Source organism: Mercenaria mercenaria, chromosome 13 (genome assembly GCF_021730395.1).
Source record: "Mercenaria mercenaria strain notata chromosome 13, MADL_Memer_1, whole genome shotgun sequence".
Lineage (NCBI taxonomy): Eukaryota > Metazoa > Mollusca > Bivalvia > Venerida > Veneridae > Mercenaria > Mercenaria mercenaria.
This window is the reverse complement of record NC_069373.1, coordinates 61,299,591-61,320,195: the sequence shown is the minus strand read 5'-3', so window position 1 is coordinate 61,320,195 and position 20,605 is coordinate 61,299,591. Positions and strand designations below refer to the sequence as shown.

Here is a 20,605-nt window from a genome sequence, read left to right as displayed (position 1 = left end):
TCTCGTAATTTAACACCAATAACAAGAAGTAAGTCAAACTAGAAAATGCTTTTGTAAAAAAGCACATGTCTCCCCCAATGCAAAGTCCTATAGGCAAGAACTCAATAGGGGTCAGGAGCGAAAGTCAAAGAGACACTGATGGTTGACTGCAATAGGGATCATCTACTTGGCATGTCCAGTCATCCCGCTAAATTTCAACACTCTTGGCCTAGTGGTTCTCAAGTCACTGTTCAGGCTCCTGTGACCTTGATCTTTGATCAAGTGACCTCAAAATAAATAGGGGTCATCTACTCTGCATGTCCAATCATCCTATTAAGTTTCAACATTGTAGGTCAAGTGTTTCTCAAGTTATTTCCAAAAAATGATTTTACATGAACAGGCCACCGTGATCTTGACCTTTAATAGACTGACCCCAAAATCAATAGGGGTCATCTACTCTGCATGTTCAATCATCCTATGAAGTTTCAACATTCTGGGTCAAGTGGTTCTCAAGTTATTGATCGGAACTGGTTTTCAATGTTCAGGCCCCTGTGACCTTGACCTTTAACGGAGTGACCCCAAAAACAATAGGGGTCATCTACTCTGCATGACCAATCATCCTATGAAGTTTCAACATTCTGGGTCAAGTGGTTCTCAAGTTACTGACCGGAAAGGGTTTTCAATGTTCAGGCCCATGTGACCTTGACCTTTAATGGAGTGACCCCAAAATAAATAGGGGTCATCTACTTTGCATGTACAATCATCCTATGAAATCTCAAAATTCTGGGTCAAGTGGTTCTCTAGTTATTGATCGGAAATGGTTTTCAATGTTCAGGCCCCTGTGACCTTGACCTTTGATGAAGTGACCCCAAAATCGATAGGGGTCATCTACTCTTCATGACCAATCATCCTATGAAGTTTCAACATTCTGGGTCAAGTGGTTCTCTAGTTATTGATCGGAAATGGTTTTCAATGTTCAGGCCCCTGTCACCTTGACCTATGACGGAGTGATCCCAAAATCAATAGGGGTCATCTACTCTTCATGACCAATCATCCTATGAAGTTTCAACATTCTGGGTTAAGTGGTTCTCTAGTTATTGATCGGAAATGGTTTTCAATGTTCAGGCCCCTGTGGCCTTGACCTATGACGGAGTGATCCCAAAATCAATAGGGGTCATCTACTCTTCATGATCAATCATCCTATGAAGTTTCAACATTCTGGGTGAAGTGGTTCTCTAGTTATTGATCGGAAATGGTTTTCAATGTTCAGGCCCCTGTGACCTTGACCTTTGACGGAGTGAACCCAAAAACAATAGGGTCGTCTACTCCAGCAGCCCTACAACCCTATGAAGTTTGAAGGTTCTAGGTCAAATGGTCCTCCAGTTATTGCTCGGAAATGAAGTGTGACGTACGGACGGATGGACGGAAGGACGGACAGGGCAAAAACAATATGTCTCCTGGGGGAGACATAATTACCTGTCTCATAATATTTTTCACATTTGGGAGTGGGATTCCTTGATAGTTGGAACGGATGATGAACTTGAGTAGATTGTTGCCTAATACTTCAAACACCATACATACATCTGTACATTCAGTTAAGGATATATTTTTTGATGTGACAATTTCATTACTTAGAAAGTAAAGTTTAAAGTAGTTATGCTGTCCATTTCACAAGTACAGTTTACTGATCAATACTATGATGTCGTTGAAATTAAACAATTTTCTTAAAACTTTCCCTTTTGCTATTTAAGATTTTTGAAAATAAGATTTAAGTTTCAGTCAGTCAGGTAGCACAACCATGCTGCTAGCTTTCTAGCGAGTATTAACTTGTTAGTAACTTGCAACTTCCTCAAATTCTGTCTTTCGACGGATCATTTGAAACAATCTGAAATGTGTGAGACAATCTTCCTGGATTTCTAGAAAGCCATCTGCCTGACATGTTTACAAGCGTTATCTACATGACAAAGAATTGAGATTTCTCACATCAGAAATAATCTTTTCTATCCGAACCTTCGTTAGTATGAACAATGCTGTCAAATCTTGTGAATATTGCCATTTTCTTTTTCTTTCTGGAAAACATATATATTTCCTTTAGCAGTGGAGTATGATAAAGGATACGTGTTCCATTTACACCTGATATTTTAAAATCGTCCAACAGTTGTACTGTCCTTTCCCTGAATGGGTCATTTTCATCTGCTTCACGTACCTGAATTACACAAATATAAATATAAGACGTTTGTTAAAGCCAGTTATGCTCTAAATGATGGCCCTTTCCAATTTCAGTCTACAAATCACAATGAACTTGAGCTTTGACCTACTGATCCCCAACGTAACAGTGGTAATCTTCCAACCACAAGCAATCAACCCATGAATATGTGGACTGTAGGCTAAAGCCTTCTTGAGTTCTTGTGTAAGAACTATTTTCCGTTTAAAGGTTACTACAACCCTGAACTTGGAATACTAACTCTCAAAACATTAGCCGTGATCCTTATTTTGTTGGATTTATAGTCAAACTGACACCTTTTAGGTCATATGATGACTTATCCAGCTCTTGGTGGGATTATTTCATCATGGGCGAACACCTGTATAGAACCACCAACCTTCTGTTTTCAGCTAGCTGGATGGCTTCCTCAAATGAATAATTCTACATACCACGTAAGTCTGTGACCTTAACCTCTTAGCCATGGAGGCCCCATTTAGGGGATATCTACTGACCGCAGCCATTCATCCTGTACAGTATGATCACTGTAGTCAAAAGCGTTCTTTACTTAAAACCATTTTCAGTACTGAAGTCACTAACAGCCTGACTTTTGGCCTACTGAACCCTAAATAACATAGTTACCTCCTAACAACAGACAATCATCCTATGAAGTTTGACGAATGTATGCAAAAGCAATTCTTTTAGTTATTGCAGTCTCAAGATCATTGTGACCTTGACCTTTGACTTACTAACCCCTAAGTGATAGTGGTCATCTATCAAATAATGTCAGCAAATATTTCTTTTCAAGTCTGAGACACTACTGATCTTACGGTCAATTTACGTCATCTGGTTATTTTGCAACTTTTAATGGTGAAAGAAGACCAGGTATTATATCAGAAACAGGTGGGAATTTAAACCACAGGCCTTCAATAGGCCAGTGAGATGGCTTTCTCATATTAACCTGGATGACCTTCTAATAAGTAACCAGCTAAACAGTTTCTTCAGCATGTCAGTAATATGAATGAAAATGTGTATTATAAAATTGTGAAATAAGTGACCTGAAAAGTACTTCCTGTTGAACATAATAAAATGGTGAATGTTCACTTACACATCTGAGAAGTTTGATTTCATCAATGGCAGTTTCTGTGTAGTGCTGGGCACTCTTCACAACCTTCATAGCAACAAATCTTTTGGCTCTGAAAATACACAAAATGATACAGTTTTTCACATAATTATCATGAGAAGTTATATCCAGTTCAACTGATGTGTATGGGGAGTTAACTGCAAATGGGTTACATAAACAAAAACACTTAATAAGCATGATTTTAAAATATTTTACCACTATAGAGTAAATCGGTATTAAATGCTGAAACTTCAACAACTACTTACAATATGTTTTAAGTTACTTAAAATTTTCTGTTCAATCCTGTTGTTTTTTCTCCTTTCCTTTCCATTGGACATGGTACAAAAATAGGAAATGAAGTGGCTGCATATCAAATGATTATACAGATACCATTTATCTAACTAGATGTGTGTCTTTAGGCCACAGGTCCCCCCCACATCCTGTCGCTGTACATGGTTTCATAACTCTACATGAAATATTTTTTAAGATATGTATCGAACAAACTGTTAAGCACTTTATGTGTATTTTTCACCAAATCAAGGACCATAACTCTGGTCTGGAAGAGTGAAATCACAAACAAAACATTAGGTTCACAACCTATACAACAATCCCCTAATTTTTTATGACTCCAAATTAAATACTTTTTTAGGCACATGTGACACAAAATTATATGCTATTTCTTAATCAAGGGTTGTGACTCTGGTCTGATGAATATTGCACACTGAATAGTATTCCTCTGATAATATATAAATATCATATGGCAGCGTGTGTGACATTGATATTGTCAACCCGAGGACAGAATGTCACCCGAGGCGAAAGCCGAGTGGTGACATTCTGTTTCGAGGGTTGACAATATCAATGTCACACACGCTGTCATATGATATTTATTTTATTATACCGAACAAAATTAAGCACATAAAAAAGTTTTTACAATGTTTTTAATTAATTTAATTCAACAGTTGCATCTTTAGCGCGGCAATCACCTGTGTACACATTGAATAGTGACGTCATTACAATATGACATTGTGTACAAGGGAGGCAATCTTTTGGCTAAAAATTTGAAGCAGTTATTTGCCCTTATATGACATTCAAAATATCAGCGCGGTCACATGACCTGACAGTCACTTTCGCTTGGTCACGTGTCAAAAAGGTTGGAAATGTTTCCGATAGTCAAAATATCTCTTTTTCGGGTAATGGGATTTTATCATTGTAGACAAAAGTAAGGTATAATAATTCTAATTATTCATGACCTTAAGTCAAATATGTTTTAAGGTATGTGCCACAAACTATTAAATGTCTTTTATTTTTACTAAACCAATGGCCATAACTCTGGAATCTCTAATGAAACCCCATGTGTGCAACTTCACATGCTGAATAATATTCCTGTTATGATTCATAATTCTAGGTCAATTACTTTTTGAGATAAATGAGACAAAAACTATTAGGCCCTTTTCATGCAGATTTTTCACAATATCAAGGGCCATAACTCTAGTCTGACTGAGTGAAATCAAAATGACACCATGTGCACAACTTCACATGCCGAATAGCAATCCTGTCAGGTTCGATGACTCTGAGTCAAATACTTTTTGAGATATGTACGACACAATTCAGACAGACTGATGGGCAAGGGCAACTCTTAAGTGAACCCCCACTCCAACCTTCTAAAAAATGTTGGGGGCCACAAAAAAGAACCAGGATGTTAAAACGATTTAAATACATAAATAATGTATTGTGAAACAATGCAAAGAAACAACCTGTAAATGCATGAACATTTCAAATCATTAAACTTGACGTGAACAGTAATCAAAATATGAAAGAAATAATCAACCACTGAATGAATTTGTGTATGATATAGTTAGCCCAAAATCAGAATTTATGTACAATTTTGCTAAAATACTTTGTCATAATCTTTTCCCCCATTCTGGCAAAATGAGCGAAACATTATCTCTTCCAAAACACAGAGATAATTTCCAAGTTTTTACATGATTCTACATGAATACCATGTTTATCTAATGCCGTATTCTGCATTGAAGACATTTTGGTATTTACAGCCAGTCAGTCTTGATCACGCATTCACAGACAAAAACGGGCAGAAATCTTTGGAAAAGTCTCTCAGGGTTTTAATCAATTTGAAATCCAATAATGGATCTTTAGTTAAGTAACAAAATGAACTTGCAAGCTAACATTTTCTGCAGTATTAAAAACTGTTATTTTGTGAGCAAAATAACAAGACAATCTGTTATTCTATACAGTATTTTACCCTATCAGACATTGGAATTAAGTTGTCCAATGAAACAACAACATTTGCATTCGAAAGCTTCATCTAATGTAACATCTTCAGAATAAAAGCTACATTAACCCTATCTGAATTGCTCAGATGGGAATTCACTTGCAGATGATTGTTAAACCACATTATTTGCTTTACCAATACTGATTTAACTTATTTAGATTTTCTCTCCATGACAATGGTGGATTTATGTATATATATGTAAATGAATGGCTCTGATCTATGTCAAACAACTCATCTACATTTTTCAATACTTCTGAAAATGTAACTGAGCGGACAAAACATTAACTGTGACAACAAAACCCCTTTCACTCTTCCCGGAAACTTTTTATCTTTCTATCCTAAAAACATTCCTCTAACATATTCATTCATGGTACATGTATGTATACCAGTTTTTAGTACACTCACTCTGTCAGAGCCCTGTAAGAGAATTATCAACATTTATTGACAAACAGTCCTGGAAACGTTAAGCAATAATTCTTCTCTAAGACAATATATCAGCAGTGATAAAAAACTTTCTGTAATGAGCTCGCTTTACTCTAGGAATTGGTAAATTGCATGTCTGGCTTTAACCAGGCAGAATGACACTTGATAGATCTTGCCAGAAACTGCAATTTGCCTGAATAGAAGCAATGTTCTGTAACGTTAAAAATTCATCTTTAGTGTCAAAAGGAAAGAAATTGTCACACACAAATCAAACTTTAGATCTTCTTAGACAAGATCTTTGCAGCCTTAACAATGTAACAGTAAGAGCAGAAAATATTTTACATACTTTAGATCCCAGCAGAGCCAGACTGTTGAGAAATGTCCCCATCCCAACTTCCGCACAACATGGTATCTGTTATTAAATAAATCGCCAATCTTCACAGGATGGTAACCGCCTGAAATATATATATAGCTTACATCAATATCATTCTCTTCTTGCTTCAGACAGACAAATGTAATATTCCCTAAACCTCATCTTTAGGATATACTACCGAAATAAATATTATGCAAGCAGTTAAATAAGAAACTCTTGTTGAGTTAAAATGTAAGAACATGCCAAGGGTGTCTCGACAGAAAGCTTCATACAACGGAAAAGAAAGTATGAATTACACCCAGTTCTTTTCTTAAATCATTAAGTTTCAAATATATTTTTGTTGAGTTTAATGTCGCACCGACACAATTATATGGTGACTTTCAAGCTTTGATAGTTGAGGAAGACCCCAGGTGCCCCTCCGTGCATTATTTCATCATGAGCGGGCACCTGGGTAGAACCACTGACCTTCCATAAGCCAGTTGGATGGCTTCCTTATATGAAGAATTCAAAGCCCCGAGTGAGGCTAGAACCCACATAGATGAGGGGCAATATTCATATATGAACAGGAGCTACTGAAATTGGATTGTAAATGCTTACTCTATTGACTGTTTAGCCAATTTAGTGGATGGTATTTGTTTTCGTGGGCTGAAGTGTTTGAAATTATACATGTTCTTTACGTTTGGACGTTTACCAGAGAAACTTTTTAATTCCAGAGTTAAATTGAAAATCTATGCTTCTTCCTACATTACAATTTGCTTACATTCTGTTTCACTGATGGAAGTATAACCTCCAGCAACTTGGCAGTACTGACGAACTACATACACTCAACATGTCTCAATACAGATTAAATACTATTAAACTACCTGCTTGCTTTTCAAGAGCTGTCCGTAAGACAGTCAATGCTTGACTATTCGAATTGTTGTCCCAGAAGCAGGAATATTACCATAAATATTAAAATAGGGTTTCAATCCAGTATCTGCATTAGTTTTGGAGATAGTAACTTGCATGCAAAACTTTAACCAGGATTTTCTAAGTCCAAAAGGGGGCATAATTTGACCAAAATGCAGGTCAGAGTTATGGGACTTGATGCTATCACCTAGTTTTATCACCTTGAAGACACATGTGAAGTTACAATATCTACATTAGTTTTGGAGATGTTTAAAAGCTATATGCCTGAAAATGAAAGCCATATGTACTTGCATGCAAAACTTTAACCAAGGTGTGACGCCGACGCCAGGGAGAGTAGAATATCTAGACTATTCTTTGAATAGTTGAGCTAAAAATGTACCTCTATATTCCATCTTCAGATAATATGTGGGGAGGGGGGCAATATATTATAATATACATTCTACACAGCAGAACAACTTTCATGGCCAGATATTACCAAACAAGTGCCTATGGAAATTTCTTAATACACAGTACATAAATCCTTGATCAATTCATTCTCATGGGCTGCCTGTCTTTACCAAGTAATTACAAATCTTATTTATTGCTTATACAAACAGCCTGGTGTTTGCAGAATAAAGAAACAACTTAGGGCCATCTGTACTACTGTTATAAAAAAAAAAAATCCTGATATATATTTATTCAGCCAAAGAAGCTGTCTGTGCTAGCTCCTAAAAATGTTTTGTTTCAGGAAGGACAGATCTGGTGATATAATGCATAAAACCATTAAGGAAAACAACACAAAGCTGGTAGTGTGAAGTAACAGCATACAGGTGCTAAGTACTGTAAAAACTGTTTAATGACCAGGTGTAATCATCTGCCTTAGTTTACACAAACAACTAGAACTCATTATTTATAGCAGTCCTTCATAAAACAGATACTGGTAACATAATTAAAGAAGATCCACAACAAAAAGGCGCTTAAATGAAGCACTTTTTACCATTAGAATCTCTAGGAAAAAATGTTGAAAATGAAGTTGAACAAGAGTGGCAAACTGTCACAATATATGCCCATCACAGCAAATTAGTTACTCTACTTACTGAGCAAACTAGTTATCAATTTTGATTAATTCAAGGGCCATAACTAAAAAGCTACAAAGACTTTTCACCTGGTTATCAAACTTGGCCAAGATAATGGAGAATATTGGGTAAGAACTGCTTCAGTCAAGGACACTACCAATTATCGCAATTTTAAGTAATTCAAGGGACATGACTCCAAAGCCTCTTTGACAATCCCACTGCTTATTGAACTTGGCAGAGGTATTATGCTAGCAGACACTGTGACCCAGTTTTGTGGACACTGGATATGAATTGCTCTCAAGTTAGAGAACAGACAGTATCAATTTTTATTAATTCAAGGGCCACAACTTGTGTCTCTGGGACAATCCAGCTGGTTATTAAACATGACATATGTCATGCCCATAAAAATTGCGACCTAATTGATGTACATTGGTTTAGAACTGCTTAAGTTCTAGAGTGGACAAATTAGTGGATGCAGCCTAACTGCTGCTGGTGATAACATGTCTGTTTCAGATATATAAAAAAGATATGTAGCTTTTATTTGATGCTTTTTTTTTTGGCTAGCTAATAAATAAAACTTTTCCTTGCAAGGTTTTTCCCTGATTTTTCTTTATACTGTCATATTATTGTAAGAATTCTGGGTTTTTTTTCGGCCGTTTTTATAGCCGTTATTGGGCTATATTCCCAATGCCAAAAAGTATGCTTTTTTCCCAAAATGAGTGCAAAAATTCCCAATCTACATTCTGAAAAAAAAAATCATCAAAATTGCACAAACATTGACCAAATTATGGACAATTTTGTAATGGCAGTATGTTAAAGAGGTTGTACAATGTGAAACAAGTGTATGAGAAAGTGCTTAAACACATCCTTACTATATCCTATGGGACTAAATATTTCCCAATCTGGAACATTTACGCGTCAAAATTCCCAATTTTGGGGGTACAGGCTATGTTCCCAAAACAGCAAGAAAAAACCCTGAAATCTCTTCAGTGGTAATAGAAACTAAAGGCGTTTCCACAGTAAATTTTGGTCATGTGGAGATCCATAGTTTTCTTTTTATCTAAATTTTGGCCTTATTTGATGATGGCTTGTTATAAAACTTTCAGGATATCTGAACAGTTGCCCCATTCAGAAATTTCATAAAATTTCTACAGAACACATTTTTCCAAATTGTGATTTTGCCAGATTTTTACAATGGCAAAAATACAATTTTGGCAATAAAACTGATAAAGATATCAAAAAGTTAAAAATATCCTATAACTATCCTCAGAGACCATTAGAATGATGCATAGCTGCAAACTAAAGCAGAAATTGGCCAAAAATAACCTTGTTCCAGATAAGGCAATCAATCAGTAACATCTTAGTTTTCTGTATTCTGGAAACAGAGAAATTACCAAAAGAGCTATATTTTTTCAATATATATAATAGCAAGAATGGAAGATAACTGAAAACAATTCAAACAGCATCTATTTTGCTTTGGCTGTTACCTTGTGTTAATAATCATTTTTGCATTTTTCCCTGGTTTTAAACATACCTCTACAATAGTCTTTAGGGTCTTCTTGTTCGTCATCATCAGAGCCCAGGATTTCCTCATCCTCCTCTTCCTCATCATACACTGGGTCGTGCTTTCCATGTGAATCAGATCTGAAGATATAAATATGAATACAACTTAAACATTGTTTCAAATGCTTAGTAATTATTCATCTGTAGATGACAACTTTTAACTTCAATACTTAAAATTTTTCCTGATGGAATTTATGCTCACTATTGAGAATAGGTCCTGGTTAATGTTTCGGAAATCAGATTGCCTTGAGTAACTTTTTATATTTAAGTAAACAGCCATCAATCCTACCTCAGTCTGGGTCAGTGAAATACAAAGAAGTCATCTCTATATAAGAGATGCTTACAATACATTTAATTGAGTACAGTGCAGTGACTACACATGTAACCCCCTTCCCCACCTCCCACCCCAGTCCTAAATCTTGGATTACATATGAAATTTGAAGTCATTCCAACTTTCATTGACAAGCTGAAACTGCAGAACAGATTTGGATATCTTTCACAAATAGCACTGCTTGAATTGCAGAAGCCTTACTCTATACCCAACAAGAATGAAACCGAGTGAGAAGCTGAAATAAATGGAATCAAAAATATATACAAAACTAATTGTTGTGAAAAATAACACATTACAAAGTCATGCTCAACTAATTTTAAAACTGCTTTATAATTTAAACATACCATACAACTACAATAAACTTTTTAGGCAGATGTCATGTTCACCATCAAAACATAACATACAGGTGCCCCTTCAAAGTTGAAATTTACCTAATTTATCAATATAGTGTATTTTTTAAAGAACTGAACAAAAGGTTACTATACATAAAAGCCTACCTGTTCTTTATTTCAAACCCTATTTCATTCATAATAATTATCTCCTCATATAATTATTTAATGCAAACAATATAATGTACTTTGTGACAAAGACCTTCATTCTGAGTCACTTTTGGTAGTTCAGCTGTAGTACATACTTTTATAAATACATAAATTATACACATAAACTGTATCATTTATTAAATATGGTATGATACAGAAGATAATAACAACACTGAATGTTTACAATTCAAGCATTAGATATTTGATGTGCACTGTTTGAAAGACCATGCATATTCTGATGCAGATTCTAGATTACACTTTCTGTGAGCAAAGGACAACATGCAAGAACAAATAAAACTAAGAGTCACATACAACTTCCTAACAACATGCAATAGATCACCTGTATGGTGTTACAGCTGAAGATCTCATGTCATAGATACAACACATTTATTCTCGTTCTCATACCCTCAATAACTAAACATATTCTCAGCAAACACAACAAGTGTCTGTTAAATATTTCATTCAGTAAATCCAACTCTGTTCAAAAAGCAACCCATCAAAACTGCCACAAGACAGGAAGGAAACAGCTCAAAATAAGCCATTTCATGTCATAAATTCTTGATTTTTAACATGTTTTATAATAAATGTAGTTTGTACACAAAACACACATATTCTTCAAGTAACTATATCCTTTCCAGTCTGCAAGTCGGCATCAATTTATTATTAAAAAAGTATTTCCATCACTCCCTGTCTGGTGCAAATACTGCAGCCAGCACCTTGGAGAAACATGACACTCACTTATTCGAACTTAAAATCCAAAACAATTTCTCAAAACAAGATTAAAGCCTCTCCTATGCTGGATATGATTAATCAGTGTGAAGACAAATTCTTCTTGCAACATCATTATAAAACTTTCAATTAATTTCAGTCTGCATCCATTAAAATTTTGTCATTCTCATATTTCTTCAAAAAACAAGCCGGAAAAACTTTGTTAAAAAACTGAATTAAAAATTAGTTTGCACATTTATATTAAGATATGAAAGAGTAAATGAAAACCTGGTTACAATGACAAATGAAAAAAAGAAGATATTCCAAACTGGTTTTCATTACACATAATGTAACTTCAGTGTTTATTTAAAATCCGACAAGCATGACATCCAGCGCAATCCCATCTTCTTTTCAAGCAGCTCTGTGACACAAAGATACTGCCAGAAATTCCCTCGATTTTTGGATTTTCTGCATAATGTCCAATACTTTCAATCAGTAGCGGAATATTTGGAAGCAAGTTATTCTTTCTGCTTTTGAACAGTAGAGCCTTTATGCTGTCTATGTTTTTGCTGATATAATCTTCACCGTTTAAATTATCAGATGTCTTCTATTTATTTTTTTTCTTGAAAACAAAAGATACCAAACAATTGATTAATCTGATATTAAGCAAAAGAAGTCAACAATGTACAAGATTTTTTCTGAGATTAATTTTTACTGCACATTTGGATTACATGAACAATGCTAAATCAAGCAAGCAACATAAATTACATAATGGGTATGCACTAACACAACAATTAACCTTTTCTCTCCCTTAATTTTAGTCACTAAGTGCTCATGTGGATTGTAAAATACAACAGTACTTTATAGCTCTTAACAACGTTATTGAACTCTGACTGCACTTCAAAATAAGGACTATTCCTATTTATGGAATGGTTGTGTTACATTAGGATTATGCAATACAAAATCTTTTCTATGCATTTAATTCTCAGAAAATTGCAAAACCGCAGTCAGCTCGGCAAAGATTCGTCTTCCGATGATGTACTAGTGGCAATTGAAAAGAAAAAATTAACTAGAAAATGCTTTTGTAAAAAAGCACATGTCTCCCCCAATGCAAAGTCATATAGGCACGAAGTCAATAGGGGTCAGGAGCGAAAGTCAAAGAGACACTGATGGTTGGCTGCAATAGGGATCATCTACTTGGCATGTCCAGTCATCCCGCTAAATTTCAACACTAGTGGCCTAGTGCTTCTCAAGTCACTGTTCAGGCTCCTGTGACCTTGACCTTTGATCAAGTGACCTCAAAATAAATAGGGGTCATCTACTCTGCATGTCCAATCATCCTATTAAGTTTCAACATTGTAGGTCAAGTGGTTCTCAAGTTATTTCCAAAAAATGATCTTACATGAACAGGCCACTGTGACCTTGACCTTTATTAGACTGACCCCAAAATCAATAGGGGTCATCTACTCTGCATGTTCAATCATCCTATGAAGTTTCAATATTCTGGGTCAAGTGGTTCTCAAGTTATTGATCGGAACTGGTTATCAATGTTCAGGCCCCTGTGACCTTGACCTTTAACGGAGTGACCCCAAAAACAATAAGGGTCATTGACTCTGCATGATCAATCATCCTATGAAGTTTCAACATTCTGGGTCGAGAGGTTCTCAAGTTATTGATTGGAAATGGTTTTCCATGTTCAGGCCCCTGTGGCCTTGACCTTTAACAGAGTGACCCTAAAATCGTTAGAGTTCATCTACTCTGCATGACCAATCATCCTACGAAGTTTCATCATTCTGGGTCCAGTGGTTCTCAAGTTACTGACCGGAAATGGTTTTCACTGTTCGGGCCCCTGTGACCTTGACCTTTCACAGAGTGACCCCAAAATCGTTAGGGGTCATCTACTCTTTATGACCAATCATCCTTTTAAGTTTCAACATTCTGGGTCAAGTGGTTCTCAAGTTACTGATTGGAAATGGTTTTCAATGTTCAGGCCCCTGTGACCTTGACCTTTTATGGAGTGACCCCAAAATCAATAGGGGTCATCTACTTTGCATGTACAATAATCCTATGAAGTTTCAACATTCTGGGACAAGTGGTTCTCTAGTTATTGATCGGAAATGGTTTTCAATGTTCAGGCCCCTGTGACTTTGACCTTTGACGGAGTGACCCCAAAAACAACAGGGGTCGTCTACTCTTTATGACCAATCATCCTATCAAGTTTCAACATTCTGGGTCAAGTGGTTCTCTAGTTATTGATTGGAAATGGTTTTCAATGTTCAGGCCCCTGTGACCTTGACCTTTGATGGAGTGACCCCAAAAACAATAGGGGTCATCTACTTCAGCAGCCCTTCAACCCTATGAAGTTTGAAGGTTCTAGGTCAAATGGTTCTCGAGTTATTGCTCGGAAATTAAGTGTGACGTACGGACGGAAGGACGGACGGACAGGGCAAAAACAATATGTCTCCTAGGGGAGACATAAATATATCTATTTTACACTGAAGCAAAGAGTAGATAGAGGCTTAATTAATTGTTTTCAAATAACAAAATTCATTTTTGCCACTCTGTGTACAACTAGAATGTGTCTGTAGGACACAGGGTGTGCCCCCCACTGGTACATTTGTCACAAATAAGTGGCAGAAATTCAAATGTTTGCAGTCTTAATGGGGTATAGCCTCAACAAACATTTTATGAAAAGGATTCGCTATTCTAGGCGCTATACTTTTTGAGCTATGAGCATCACAAACAAAAAATCCACTATTTTGGCTATTTCAGGGGCCATAACTCTGTAATAAAAGCTAAGATTCTCAAGAAGAATGCCAAGTGTGCAAGGTCACATAACGATAAAGACTCCAGCAAAGTTTCCTGAATTTACATCAAATACTTTTTGAGCTAGGTATATAATTAGGTGAAAAAGTGCATTTTTTTTACTATTTCAGGGGCCATAACTTTAAAAAAAACAAGAGCTGTCTCCATAGGATGACACATGCCCCCGATGGCACTTTCAATGAATATATAGTTATGGCCGATGTTAGAGTTTAGGACCTTTGACCTACGGAACTGGGTCTTGCGCGCGACACGTCATCTTAATGTGTCACACATTCATGCGTAGATATTTTAAAATCCATGCATTAATGACAAAGATATGGACCAGACACGCCTATCAATGCACTATCATGAAAAATGACCTTTAACGTCTAAGTGTGACCTTGACCTTTGAGCTACGGACCTGGGTCTTGCGCGCGACACGTCGTCTTACTGTGGTACACATTCATGCCAAGTTATTTGAAAATCCATCCACCGATGACAATGATATGGACCGGACAAGCCCATCAATGCACTATCCTTTAACGTCTAAGTGTGACCTTGACCTTTGAGCTACGGACCTGGGTCTTGCGCGCGACACGTCGTCTTACTGTGGTTCACATTCATGCCAAGTTATTTGAAAATCCATCCATCGATGACAAAGATATGGACCGGACACGCCCATCAACGCACTATCCTTTAACGTCTAAGTGTGACCTTGACCTTTGAGCTACGGACCTGGGTCTTGCGTGCGACACGTCGTCTTACTGTTGTACACATTCATGCCAAGTTATTTGAAAATCCATCCATCGATGACAAAGATATGGACCGGACACGCCCATCAATGCACTATCCTTTAATGTCTAAGTGTGACCTTGACCTTTGAGCTACGGACCTGGGTCTTGCGCGCGACACGTCGTCTTACTGTGGTACACATTCATGCCTAGTTATTTGAAAATCCATCCATCGATGACAAAGATATGGACCGGACACGAAAATTGCGGACAGACTGACAGACCGACAGACAGACCGACAGACGGTTCAAAAACTATATGCCTCCCTTCGGGGGCATAAAAAGGGGTGGAGCCAGCCAAAAAATTAGAGGTGTGCAAGTTTATATCATGATAAAGACTTATGCGAGTTTTCAACAGTTTATATTAAATATTTTTTGAGCTAGGTGTGTCACATGGTGAAAATGTACATTTTTGACTATTTCAGGGGCCATAACTAAAAATAACATAAAATAGGGGGCGGACCCAAATGAAAAATAGGAGTTGCACAAGTTCATATCATGATTAAGACTCATGCAAGGTTTCATGAATCTATATCAAATACTTTTTAAGCTAGGCATGTCAGAAGGTGAAAATGTGCATTTTTGACTACTTCAAGTGCCATAACTCTGAAAATTGGGGGCAGACCCAAATGAACAAGAGCTGTCGGAGGACAGCAACGCTCGACTATTCAACAGCCTTATCGATTGAATGAATAAGAAAGTCGTAAAAGGGGCATAATTTAGTAAAAAAAAAAGCAAAATAGGGTTATGGAACCTGCATAGTGCTTATCAGCTCATGACAGTGGACAAGTGTGTGAAGTTTCAATCCATTCCCATAAGTGGGTACTGAGATACCAGCTTACATATAAGAATTTAACCAAAAACTCCTAAGTTGAAAAAGGGGCATAATTTTGTAAAATGCGAAGTTGAGTTATTGACCCTTTGCACTGCACGTCATATCATGACAGTGAACAAGTGTGTGAAGTTTCAATCCTTTCCCATTAGTGGATACTGAGATACCAGCTTACATACAAAAACTTAACCAAAAATTTCTGTGTTGAAAAAGGGGCATAATTTTGTAAAAAAGCAAAATAGAGTTATGGGACCTACTTTGTGCATGTCAGATTGTGACAGTGAACAAGAGTGTGAAGTTTCAATCCATTCCCATTAGTGAGTACTGAGATACTAGCTTACATACAAAACCTTAACCAAAAATTTCTAAGTCGAAAAAGGGGCATAATTTTGTAAAAAAGCAAAACAGAGTTATGGAACCTGTGCAATGTAAGTTCATATCATGATTAAGACTCATGCAAGGTTTCATGAATCTATATCAAATACTTTTTGAGCTAGGCATGTCACAAGGTCAAAATGTGCATTTTTGACTATTTCAGGGGCCATAACTCTGAAAATAGGGGGTGGACTCAGACGAAAAATAGGAGGTGCGCAAGTTCATATCATGATAAAGACTCATGCAAGGTTTCATCAATTTATATCAAATACTTTTCGAGCTAGGTGCGTCATGAAATTCAGACGGACGCACGCACGGAAAAGACCATATCTATATGCACAAAACACAAATATCCAACTTTCAACGCCAAATTGAAAAGAAGCATTCTGTCAAAAAATTTCTTTTTCCTTCTCACAAGAATGAAGTGTGGGGATCACAACAACGAAACGCAAAATCCCAGTTGAGAAGCGCAAAATTTTTGTCATGTCATACTTTGTCGTCCTAATTTTGCACTTCATCATCATGTTCTTACATTTCACATATATCGCTTTCACATGATGGCAAAGTGTGAGATCAGCTTTGCAATCATTATTTCCTGCTTTGCCATCGTGATCTCTCACTTCACCTCTGCACGACCGCATAGTACAAGATCACAAAATAGGACGGGCAAAATTTTGCACTTCAAGTTTCAGATATCTCTAGAGCTAGCAATGCACTCAGCCCGAGATCACAGTTGCAAAGCATGAAACTTAGAAGGCAAAGTTCAAAATCAGGATGGTGAAACTGCAAAACAATTTTGCGTATTGCCATTTTGATCTCACGCTTCGTATTAAATCATGTTCTGACCAATATAAGGAAGGAGGTCTTCAGTAACAACAAATATAGATTATCCATAAAAGTCATGACACTGTAAAAGGATGATAAAGTGACATGATATATTTTGAAAGTCTCCTTCAGTGTCAGTAGATCTGCTATTGCAATTGTTTGATCTGATGGTAAGTTTCATTTATGTTTCAACTGACAACTCCCTACAATTCTCTTACTTACAAGTTGGGGCAATACATACAAACAATGACCTAATTACTTCTCCCATACTGGTTGCTGGCAGGGAAAGTTCTTGTAAATCAAACAATCAATACATCCATCATTACTCTAGACTGGACTGGTATGAAGTGTAACTTTCATCTAATAAATATGATGTTCATTCTCCAGTGTAAGTCTCAGCAAGACTAGCACAGAAAGCGAAGAGAAGGGGATCATTTTGTTATAACAAACATCAAAGATATGGCAGTGCAAAATAGATGAAATACAATCATCAGTAATTGATACTGCGCCACAGTGAGAGAGGCCAGACCTTTCAGAATCATTTAGTCTCTCAGTGGTAATGTTTCTTTAACAATGGGCAAGGGAATTTCAGTTTCAACAGGACATTTTTTTTAAATATTTTCATACTAATAAAATAGTATCATACTCTACAGACTTAAGAAACACATTTGAAAGAAAGAGGGTTGTGATGGCCCTGTATTGCTCACCTGATATACATATAAGGAAAAGTGACCATGCCCTCTGGCGGCCATTTTTTTTTAAAGAAACTTGTAAAAGGGTTACACAAGAACCATTTGTGTGAAATTACTTTTAAAATCATGTCAGCTGTTCCATACAAGAAGATTTTCAAAGTTTCAACTACACACATATATATATAGGGAAAAGTAGCCGCTATGTGCAACCAAGCAGTACCATTTGAACAACTTTGAAAGAAGACCACCAAAGAAACATCCTAGCCAAGTTTTATCAACTTCCATTACACAGTTTCAGAAGGGACGTCGTTTGAAGAAAAGTGTGATCTGACAGATGGACGATGAGTGATCACAATAGCTCACCCCGAACACTTTGTGCTCAGATGAGCTAAAAATAAGCTTCATGAACAATTACATGCATTAATAATTAATTACAGAAAATCTTAATGGCATGTTTTGATTGATTGCTACAATCTTTGGAAGTGTTTTCATTATTAACTTCTCCTCAGTAATTAGCACTTCACAAGCTTTCTGAAGTTAATATACTAAGTACATAAAGTTTGCATACATAGATGGGTTACTCCATCTATATGACATTTTTTGAAGAAAGTGAAGTTTTTATGTATTTGTTTAAATATTGTTTTTATCCTGCAGTATAAACTGAAAATCTTGTCAAAATTGGTCAATAAACTATTAATTATGAGAATTACTCGTGTTTCTATATTATGATGCCGCATTGGCTCCTGAGAAATACAAATTAACTAGTGACGAGACTCATACAGCATGCGCACTGCAGCGTTAACAAAGTACCACTGATAAAACAAAATTATACATCTGATGAAAACACAAGTATTATGTATAAAACAAGAGCTGTCTCCGTAGGATGACACATGCCCCCGATGGCACTTTGAATGAATAGTTATGGCCAATGTTAGAGTTTAGGACCTTTGACCTATGGAGCTGGGTCTTGCGCGCGACACATCGTCTTACTGTGTCACACATTCATGCATAGTTATTTTAAAATCCATGCATGAATGACAAAGATATGGACCGGACATGCCCATCAATGCACTATCATGAAAAATGATCTTTAACGTCTAAGTGTGACCTTGACCTTTGAGCTATGGACCTGGGTCTTGCGTGTGACACGTCGTCTTACTGTGGTACACATTCATACCAAGTTATTTGAAAATCCATCCATCAATGACAAAGATATGGACCGGACACGCCCATCAATGCACTATCCTTTAACGTCTAAGTGTGGCCTTGACCTTGGAGCTACGGACCTGGGTCTTGTGCATTGCACGTCGTCTTACTGTGGTACACATTCATGCCAAGTTATTTGAAAATCCATCCATCGATGACAAAGATATGGACCAGACACGCCCATCAATGCACTATCCTTTAACGTCTAAGTGTGACCTTGACCTTTGAGCTACGGACCTGGGTCTTGCGCACTGCACGTCGTCTTACTGTGGTACACATTCATGCCAAGTTATTTGAAAATCCATCCATCGATGACAAAGATATGAACCAGACACGAAAATTGCGGACAGACCGACAGACTGACAGACGGTTCAAAAACTATATGCCTCCCTTCGGGCATAAAAAGCAATATAAATTGCAATTTCAATAAGAGACTAGCAGCTTTATTTGTGCTTTCTTAACAGGATGTTTATGTTTGAAATGTCAAGTGCTGATTTTTAATTTTTTTTAGACCTATTGTTGAATATATACTTGTCATGAAATATGGACCGGTGATTGATATAAGGGGTCATGTAGTAATATTTTAGCTTTGCTTGTTACTCAGCCCCAAAATAAAAGTTGTCATAACTTTAGGTTTCAAACATATTTTAGCACAATGTGAGACTGTGGACTGCAAAATATACCAGTTTCTTCTGATATAGCCCATATTAATAAGCAAGGACATAGACTTTAACCAGTTTCAGGTCTTATACACATTTGCTCTTCCATTAAATTTTCCTTAAAGAAGAGTTAACAAGAGCTTGTCGAACACGAAATGCCCCCCTTGATGCATTCAGTAATTGCACAAGGAACAAAAATTATATGCTCACTGTAAACAAAAGTTCTACCATTCTGGTTTAATCTGACATTGACCTTTAACCTATTAACCTAACAAGAGATTACAGAGTGTTCTTGGCACCATCCACTGAGCCATTTTTGAATGTTCCAAATTTCAAGACTAGCTCAAAATCAATGTCAAATTTCATTTCGGTACAAAACAATGTGTATGTGGTCCAAATTTGAAAGCTGTGGCCTGAGAAATGTGAAAGCAGGTCACTAGATCAATTTCAAGGTCAAAGTTCATTTTGGTAGACAGAACTATGCATGTGCTTCAAATTTGAAGGCTGTAGCTTGAGAAATGTGAAAGAAGGTAATAGGTAAAAATCAAGGTCAAATTTTATTTCGGAACACAAAACTATGCAAGTGGTCCAAATTTGAAGCCTGTACCTTCAGAAATGTGAAAGTAGGTCACCAGGTCAATAACAAGGTCTAAAAGTTTTTTTCGGTACACAAACCTATGCATGTGGTCCAAATTTGAAGGCTGTAGCTACAGAAATGTGAAAATAGGTCACTAAGTCAAGATCAAGGTCAACTCATGTCAAGGTTCATCTTGCCACTCAAAACTATACATGTGGTCCAAATTTGAATGATGTAAGTTATGGACATGAAGGTTCTATGTTTTTCCTTATATAAGTCTATATGAACCATATGACCCCTGGGGCGGGGCCATATTTGACCCTAGAGGGATAATTTGAACAAACTTAATAG

At 36.6% G+C, this 20,605-nt stretch overlaps 1 protein-coding gene across 4 annotated transcripts in view; it reads right to left on the bottom strand.

Moving 5' to 3' along the window:
• The window catches only part of LOC123529083 (SRSF protein kinase 3-like), an 80,902-nt gene that overhangs the window by 19,432 nt on the left and 40,865 nt on the right, over window positions 1–20,605 (bottom strand). For 3 of the 4 annotated variants that reach the window (XM_053522000.1, XM_053522002.1, XM_053522003.1), the window contains 5 exons: window positions 9,887–9,996; window positions 6,362–6,470; window positions 3,288–3,375; window positions 2,098–2,185; window positions 1,456–1,562 (listed from right to left, as the gene is read on the bottom strand). In XM_053522000.1, the coding sequence (XP_053377975.1) occupies window positions 1,456–1,562; window positions 2,098–2,185; window positions 3,288–3,375; window positions 6,362–6,470; window positions 9,887–9,996 (502 nt within the window). Of the gene's footprint in view, window positions 1–1,455; window positions 1,563–2,097; window positions 2,186–3,287; window positions 3,376–6,361; window positions 6,471–9,886; window positions 9,997–11,125; window positions 11,170–20,605 lie in introns of those variants that run through there. The other variant, XM_045309286.2, reaches the window with a different exon arrangement.